The sequence below is a fragment of the Nuphar pumila genome, chromosome 2 (genome assembly GCF_984573655.1).
Source record: "Nuphar pumila chromosome 2, dmNupPumi1.hap1.1, whole genome shotgun sequence".
Lineage (NCBI taxonomy): Eukaryota > Viridiplantae > Streptophyta > Magnoliopsida > Nymphaeales > Nymphaeaceae > Nuphar > Nuphar pumila.
The window spans coordinates 80,554,568-80,563,933 of NC_143250.1; the positions used below are offsets into that span (position 1 = coordinate 80,554,568).

General features: G+C 36.0%; 1 protein-coding gene across 1 annotated transcript; it reads left to right on the forward strand.

Moving 5' to 3' along the window:
- Nucleotides 1–6,639: 6,639 nt before the first annotated feature.
- Nucleotides 6,640–8,745, forward strand: LOC149845821 (beta-glucosidase 11-like). The gene is made up of 6 exons (XM_089989392.1): nt 6,640–6,770; nt 6,860–6,953; nt 7,118–7,174; nt 8,166–8,244; nt 8,418–8,493; nt 8,625–8,745. The coding sequence occupies exons 1-6, from the start codon at nt 6,640–6,642 to the stop codon at nt 8,743–8,745; spliced, it is 558 nt and encodes a 185-aa protein (XP_089845518.1).
- Nucleotides 8,746–9,366: the final 621 nt, after the last annotated feature.

The following is a 9,366-nucleotide window of genomic DNA, read 5'->3' on the forward strand; positions in this document are numbered from 1 at the left end:
CATTCATGAGTGCACGAGCATTTTAACCCATGCATAGGTGTACCTGCAGTGCACACACTCCCATATTTCCACTAAGTGATGTCATGAACTATCATGCCCCCCAACTTCATCATGAAAAAGCACTTCTTATGCTCATATATTCAAATCATGAACTAGCATGATCTTCAATCTCAACAAGGAAAAGCACTTATATTTTCATATATTCAAATAATCAATTGCATGATCTCTAACTTCTTTCAAGATTTGTACGATACATTGTATCATACACACTTATCATGGGTAATTTGCTCGATTTTATAAGCATTGAATTTCATTCAATGTGCATTGACTTATATTTGCTTTAATACTTAGCATCAGTTGTATATTTGCATTACTTGCATGCCATTTCATGCAAACAAATAGCTCAATCATTCATGCCTTATCTACATATCAAAATTGGAACTTAAATGTGTATATAATCATATTAAAAATATAGATACTAGTTGTGCATAGGCACTTATGAAAAACTGAAATTACAGTGTCCATATTAACGCATTAACTATGTACAACCGCATATGCACATAGGCATTTGAAAATGCGTATAATGACATAATCAAAACCATAGTGCAAATGCATACCAAAACTATTTCAAAACTAAGTTTTAGATACACTTAAACATCACTAAATAATTAGTTTTGAAACATGTCCATCATGGCATTCAAATCTGAAAATTTTCCTCTCTTGGACATTTCACCCTGCACTTAGCATGCCAACACAATTTTCAAGGCAAAACTGAATTTTCAGATTAAGTGTAGAACATAATTTATTACGCTAACTAAACAATTCTAAATGGGTATTAAAAATGTTAATTAATCCATAATTAATAAATTCTAATTAATTAGAATGCACACAACCGATTTACGCAAGATTGAAAACTATACTACATGCATAACCTAAATACGCAATAAGGAACACATGCTTATAATAAAACAAACTTGATAATCACTCTAAAAAATCAATTAAGGGTTACTACCCTTGTAGAATCGTTAAATGAACGCTACAAAACCCAAAATCCTTGGGGTTTTGAAATCCGCAAAAGCCGCTACAATAGAAAAATTATCGAACACTTCGTGTGTGAATGCCAACACCAAAAATTCTCAAAAATGCTGCACAAGGTGGTTCAGCTGGGGCATTTCCATGACGAAGGCCGCAATGATGCTGCATGAATATCAAGGTAGAGGTGAAAGCTACTCCACAAAAACCGGCTAGTAGATGGGGTGATTTTTTCCAAAATGGCAAAAAAACCCCAAATCACCAATGGTGGCTAGCTAGGGCTGGTCGATTGTTTCCTCTTAGCTAGGCACCCTCCGCCATGTCTGGCACACTTTCTTAAGCATGTTTTTTGCTATTGCACACCTCCCCAAAATGCACGACTGCTCTATGGTGGATGGAGATTGAATCAAGAAGAGAAGATAAAAGATGAAATGTAGAAGAAGATAAAGAAGAAGATGGTGGACCAAGGTTATCCCTATCATTGTGCTAATCCCAAGGTAGAGAAAGGGAGCTTGTTGGGCACAAATTCCAAGGAGAGAGGGAGAGAGAAAAATTAGATGGGCAAAAAGAAGCCCTAACCCCTTATTTGTGCCCCCCTAAATGGTCCCTTATGGGTTGGATCTAACCCAAAACCAAATGGGTTAAAACCCATTCAGCTGGGCACCCTTCCCAAGGTAGGACTGGTTCCTTTTTTAGCCTAATAGCGGATCCTAATGGGTCCAAATTTGAACCCTAAATCGTCACTAGGTGGGTTGACCCTCTTGGGTCTCCACATGGTTTTGTGTTCAAATGATTCAAAAAATTTCTTCTAAAATATTAATTTTTATTTCAAGAATATATATTATGAATATTTAGATATCCGTAATCACTAAACATTAGTTGCTTAAATTATTTTTAACCAAAATACCCTTATGACCAAAATCTAAGCGTAGGCTAACTAATTGCATCTAGTGGACCTCAAAACATTATAAAATCATTTTGATAAATCACAAACACCATCAAATACATATATTTAATTATAAATTTAATATATTTAATTATTAATTACCTAAAATAATTTTATAAACACCAATTATACCCTTATTGGCCAAAAATGAGCAAATAAGCATGGAATTCATCAAAAAATGAAATTTAAAACCTAGAAAATGATTTTCAACTCAATACAAAAGATGTTTTCTTTATTTATTTATAACTCTCAAAATTTACAGGTTTTGCTTTATTTATTTATAACTCGCAAAATTTACAGGTTTTACGGCTGACCAGGTGCAATCTCATTGCACACCATAGTGTGCCACTACACTTAATATGCCCTCCATCTTCTAATGGGCCCTAAGCTGGCAGGTTGTACCCCAAAGATGGAGGGCGTTCCGGTGCAGTGGCACACACAAAGTGTTCAATGTGATTGCACCTGATCCGCTCTTTAGCCCTTGTCACAAAAATTCATGGACGACACAAGTTTGTAAATTATTTAAAAATTGAGTTAGGAGGACTCTGATTTTTAAAAAAATTTTATCAATAAAAAAACTAATTTTGATATTTTAATGTATGAAATGTATTTTTGTTGAAACATATTTAAAAATATAAAAACTTTTAAAATTATTAAAATAATGTTCATACGTGTTTTGGTCATGCTAATATGTCTCATAGCGTATCTGCTTCATGCCACCTAGGATGCGTTCAAAATGGCATGTCTGTATTACATAGGCTCCTTGCTTGACTAAAAAAAGACAAAATATATATATCCAAGCATTTGAAAGGAAAGGCAGGTTAATATACATTCACAATGAGTTTCGTATGAGAATCAGAAAAAATTGCCAACAAAATTTTAACATTTAAGATTTCTAAGTATCCTGATTTTGTACGCAAAAAAAGTGGAGAATCTATTGTCAAAAACAGAAAGAATAATGTGAAGAATGCTAAAAGAGTTTGAGAATCACAATTTTGGTGAATCTTGGAGTTAAGTGAAACTTTGCAAAGATTCTTGAGGTTTTGAGGCGATTCCAAATGGACCCAGGTATGAGCGTTAGGATGCAATGCTCCAGGATAACTCATCCTAAACCGTTACGTCCCCCCCCCCCCCCCCCCCGATTGTGAGACTATCCTGTCCAGACAAATGGGGACACGGTATTATTTCAGGTGGAATGTCTGCTTCCCCTGTTCGCTTTCACCTGCATCTCATGTAGAGGTGGGCAATGGGGGGGGGGGGGGGGCGCTGTGGGCGGGCTTGGGCCTACAAATTATTTCCAATCTTGGCCTGAATTGGGCCGACACGGGCTGGCCCGCATGCTGAGCGTCCATCATCGCGTTGCATGATGGACGTTAGCGCCAGTAAAAGTCTTAAAGTACCGAAAGTTTTTGTGCAAAATGATGCTAAGCGTCAGTGTGAGTGACCTCCATTTGAGTACCTAGCGAGTGAGCAGCTATCAATTTTCGATATATATATATATATATATATATATATATATATATATATATATATATATATATATATATATATATATATATATATATATTATATAATAGGCTCGGCCTGGAGCAAGGGCCTAATGGGCGAGCCGTGGGCCAGGGTTTTCCCAATGGACTGGCTCAAACCAGGCTTTTTGATGGGCCACCATTAGCGGGTCGGCCTGTTGCCCACCCCTAATCCCATGTTTGCTTCAACCATGGGGCTCACATAGGTGACAAATCTCACGAGATTTATGAAATCTTTGCCAAAATATAGCCAAAAATATCACAAAGTTAAAAAATAGTAATTTCGTGCAATATTTTTAATTTCTCATGAGTTTTTCGTCAAAAACATAAATATCATGTTTTATTTATCAACTATTTATCATGAAAAAACCCATTTTATTTTTATGTTTAAATATTTTTATTTATATTTCTGTATAAAAATTATTTTGTATATTTTAATTTATTTTTTATTGCCAAGATTTTGCAAAAAAATATGAGAATGAAAAAAAAACATAATTTCTCACAAGTTTTTGGCTGCCAATATTTTGCCGTTTTTAACTTTTGTCACTGTGGGGGTCCACATAAAAAGAATGTAATAATTCCTATGGAATGTTTGTCCCACCGATCGAACGATCTCCCTTGTGGAACAAAAATGCTTAGTTTCGTGTTCACGAACTTCTGATTTTTTTTTTAGTCTAGCTGAGGAGCCCCTACAAGTTCATTGAATGAATTGCAATTATAGTAACCTGTATACAAGATTACTCATCCAAAAATGGGTGATCGTGTGAGGGTGATCTTTCCATGATTTGATCACCCCCTCTGAGCTAATCTAGCAATGTATCTACCCAAAAAATAATTTGTTTTTATCCAAAAGATAACATCAACTCCAACCCCCATAATATTTTTGTGGATGGGGGTTTGAAGTGTGTTAGAGACATCCTGGCTAGCAGGGCCATCTCCCTCAGTTCCAAGGGGCTCCTCCATCATTTCTCACTACTTGGCTCTTTGGGTTCACTTCATTTTCAGAGTGACAATAGTAAATGGATCTTTTATCTGCCATGTTTTCCCTTTCCTGCAGCTCCTATTGACCTAAGTCACACGGACTCGGCTAAAAGGTCGACACACTTGCGTTGCTCGTACCTGATACGAGTGCGAACATGGGTGCGGCTTCAGACATGGGGTGGACACAGTCAACAAAGTATCAAACTCGGTCAATGCACGGGAGCCGAGTTCGTTCATATTTTGGACTTGGTCAACTTTGATTGAGTTTATTTTTGTTCATATATTAAAATTAATTTTGAACTCAGTTAACTTTGATTGAGTTTATTTTTTGTCCATTTATGATTGTTATACATATATATATATATATATATATTATCAACTTTGACCAGTCAACTTATTGCTTTAAAATTTATAATCTTATTATTGTTATATATATAGCGGTGTCCTAGTGTTCAAAATTTTTGAAATTGCTCTGCACCCGTACCCACACCCATGTAACATAGCTCTTGACAAGTTGGAGAACTTTAATTCTTCTTGAAATAAGGTTTGAAACCCTTAAAGGCCTCTCGCCATTTCTTTCCTGAACAACTCTTTCCTCCGTTTGCGCTTCTGCACTTCTGTTTGGGGCAGATTATTCTTTGGATCCAAATCCCTAACCAGACCCGTTCAAACTTGGGATAATTACAGAAGCCCGAGGGTTCACGAACTTTTGAATTGATTATTACAAAGAGGTCATTTTTTTATGCAGCAGTGCTGCATGGTTAGCATGTAGCTCCACTACTGCTGACTATTCATCTCAGCATTTCTATAGATGGACACTGCACCCATCTGTATATGATTGTCAGGCATGTTGCTACATGCTCGCCATGCAGCAACGCTGCATATAGTGTGTTTCCTTATAGCAATCATTATACTTGGTATTTTCTACCGACTATGAGATATTCGCCCTGTTCCAGTCGGTGGTTGTTAAGGATGAAGTTACAGAATCTCCAAAATTTGTGGTTTTAGCAAATCCACATGATTACATGATTGTTTGAGATAAGTGAAATGGTTCAGCCAAGGATTTACAACTTCCACTTGTGCATCTGTTTGGAATGCCACTGAAAAGTTAAAATTGTAACTAGAAGAGCATCAACAGTTTGGGAACTGGTGTAGCATTTGGCAACTACCACCTTATGTAGGTAGGAAGTGATACCATCCCAATTCCATAATTTCCTACAACTATATCCACTGGAAACGACTTTGTCAATGGCTATTCCACACTTTCCAATCTGGCTACCTCCAACGTCTAGATTCCAAACACAGCCTTATATTGTCAAATAGGAATGCAAATAAGAACTAAACATTAGGTTCATATGACATAATCAGATTCGGCTTAATTAGATTTAGACACTACAAGGATAAGGTCAATAGCCACCACTTGCCACTATTGATAAAACAATAAGGGTGAGATTTTTGTCCTTGCTATTGATTAAGTAATAACGATAATCTAATATGGTCATGAATGTCACTACTATTAGCTTCATCAATAACGTGAGCTAGATATCTCCTAGAATACCTTGCCCTGCACACATATCGTTGTTAAAAACATATGTATAATGACAAGATTTTTTAGTATGTTTTTGTTAAAATACTTTAACGATAGTAAAAAAAATCTCATCATTATAGATCAATAATGGCGAGATCTGACTCTCACTGTTATAGGGTTTTACTCTATAATGACGACAATTATGTCGTTGCTATAGATTGATGTCTATAAAAAGGATCAGACCCTGAGGCAAACACCACATACGCTCCAAGACGCTCCAAGAAGTATTGCTCTCCCTGCTCATCTTTCTTTATAGGCGTAGGGATTCAGGAAACCCTAAAACCAGAGAGATCGAGGAAACCCTATATGAGAAATGAGTCATGGAAATGGAGTGGGTTACAACCACATCACCATCTTATTCCCTGCCTCTACCAAGTTGGTGAGTGAATAGCTGTTGGTTGTTGTTAACCTAAAGAAAATAAGGGTTATTTGGGGCGGAAGCATGTTCAAAAATACCAATTAAAGGCATCAATTGTGTTTGGAATGCCAAAAAAGGTTTGTGAATTAGGGTTTCTTTCGGGAGGGACGACGTGGGTTTTCTGTTAATGAATTTACACTACAAAATAATGCCAGATAAATCCACCAACTCATCAGGGATAGTAGTTGGAGGGATTGGCCAAAAGACCCATCAACTCAGCAGGGATGATTTCCCACCAAACTTTGTTTTTGGTGCTGCAACGTCTGCTTTTCAGGTGGGGTATGTTTCTTATTGTATGTCTGACAGTTTCTGTTTAGTTATTGTGAAGTTAAACAAATAGTGAAGGTGAAATTGTGGATGCCGACTAGGTTGAAGGAGCAGCTGCAGGATGGCAAAACTCCTAGTATTTGGGACACCTTTACTCATGCTGGTAACCCTCAATTCCTTGAAATGCAAATTGTTGTACTTTGGAAATCCAAAATACTTTGGAAATCCAAAATTGGATAAACTTGTGACAGTTTGAATGAATGAAGTAGCTAAGATATTTCAGATTTGTATACAAGTTTTATACGATAAGTTATACTACTTTGTGTTACAAGTTTGAAAGAGAAATTGGTTTGTTCTAGGGAAAATGCCAGATAAAAGCACAGCTGACAGCTGCTGATCAATACCATAAGTTCAAGGTATACCCACTCAATTTTGTCATCTCTATTGTAGTTTTTTCTTGTAGATTTTCTTCTTGCTGTAAATGGACAAAAAATGCAGCGCAACATGCCCCACATAAATATTTCGTTATTGATCAATATCATGATTTGCTTTATTAATTACCACATAATAAAATTTTCTTTCACTCAAAAAAAAAAAATCTTTGTTTCCTTTTGATGCTTGAACTAAAGATTTCCAAATGCAGGCAATCAATGTTTGGCTATATATCAATAGGAAAAATCAACACAAAATGACACAATGTGATTCTTAGAGGCATTTATTGTTGTGGAACCTGTCAAGCCAGATTTTATGTCTAGTGTTGCAAAATCATTAATTACAACCATCTAGTACAAGAAAGATACAAAATCTTCACATTGACAAAAATCCTGTGGATACTATTTAAGTCCACATTGTCTAAAGGATAAGCTAATATAGGTTCTAAAAGATGTCTACTTTGCAGTCATCTGAAAACCTCACAAGTTTTCAAGAATTTACCTGGTTCTCCATAATTTGATCACAAATTATTTTCTGCCGATTCCTGGGAGTTGATGGCTATTAACAACTACTACCTTCACACCAAAGAAGAGTTCGATTCAATGCTTTATGCGGCCACCACTTAAGTGGGTTTTTTCAACTGACCGAGAACTGCAATGAAATTGTTCCAAAACATACTACAATGATCACTAAGTATGCACTGAATGGTCAATTAGCTTTACATGATACTTAATGATCATCAATTCTTCATTTGTGATTAGTTAATTCTTGACTTTAATGAATGTCTGCCTTGTCTACATTAACCATGATTCAATAAAAAAGCATACTTAACCGCTATCTTATCCAAACATATATTAACAACGATATTGATTTTTATATTAGATCCCTTTCAGCTCTTTTTTATTTGAAATTACTGGCTAAAAAGGCCAGGCAACCTTACGTTCTTGAGCATGAATCTTAACTAAAACACTGAAGGAAGATGTGCCTACAGATTCTCCATCTCGTGGTCAAGACTTCTTCCAGGTAGAACTTCTGATTATTTTATTACTCACAGGTGATCTGTTAGACTTGAAGAGTATTTTCTTTCATATTTCTTTGTCTTGCAATGCAGGAGGATGAGGAGCTATCAATCCTAAGGGCCTAAAATACTACATAGGCTCCTGACAAGCTTCAATCATTGGATTCTTTCTCTTCTGTAATTTGACCTTCCATTGGTGAAAAAAACAGGCATTGAACCACATGTTATTCTCCACCATCTGGATCTTCATGATGATTATGGTGGATGGTTGAGTGAGAAAATTGTGTACTCTCCTTCAACATCATCTTCATATCTTCCATTTTCAAATCCATTGTATAATTTACTGTTTTTTTCTGAAAGTGCTCAGGCTGGATTTCTTGCAATCCCATGATAATTTCTATTATGACCTCATGCAGGGAAGACTTCATTGCCTATGCGGACACTTGTTTTAGGGAATTTGGTGACAGGGTGACTTATTGGAGAAGGTTGGTTATTGGTTTAACCTTTGGTAGCAACCCTTATCTTCTGCATGATTAAAAGAAAAAACGGTTATAATAATCTAATCATGATGCAAGTAGCTTTAATGTGGTTAAATTCTGATAATTGCTTATTTGGTATTGATGAGTGTTGGTTTCCTGTCCTGTTTTGCTCAACCATATATGCTAACCAAGTTGCACTAATGTATTTGGATCAGGATACTTGGGTATATCTAATCCCATTTTAGTTAGCAGATAGCTGACTCTTTTATGAAGTCAGATGGTCAATGGATTCATGCTTTTTTCTTGCCAAAGTATTCATGCTGGCTATCTAAGTTCTGAGGGGGGTATTTTGGTGTGTATGCACGTTTCATGGACATTTTAGTTTTATCCTCTTGTATTTCGTATTCAGATATTATTTATCTACTTTCAATTGTGGACGTTAATGGATGGTTGCCTAATTGTCAGTGTAGAAAGTTTACTATTGTATTTAAATTAAAATGCAGTTACTGAAAACAAAATGGACAATTTTTTCTTCGTGTTATTTAAGGCAGTTGACATCATAGCATTCTGAATTCTTCGTGTTCCTTTTTGTCTTTATCTCTTCATGCAATTAATCTTTACACAAAATTTCAGCTGACGCATGGTCCTTGGTCTGTCTAGCAAGCCAGGAATGAAGCAG

Excerpts from the sequence above, each read along its gene's own strand:
- LOC149845821 (XM_089989392.1), top strand. The coding sequence starts at position 6,640 with ATGCCAGATAAATCCACCAACTCATCAGGGATAGTAGTTGGAGGGATT. Across the intron at positions 6,771-6,859 it reads ACGTCTGCTTTTCAGGTGGG|GTTGAAGGAGCAGCTGCAGG; the intron begins GTATGTTTCTTA and ends GATGCCGACTAG. Across the intron at positions 7,175-8,165 it reads ATCAATACCATAAGTTCAAG|GAAGATGTGCCTACAGATTC; the intron begins GTATACCCACTC and ends AAAACACTGAAG.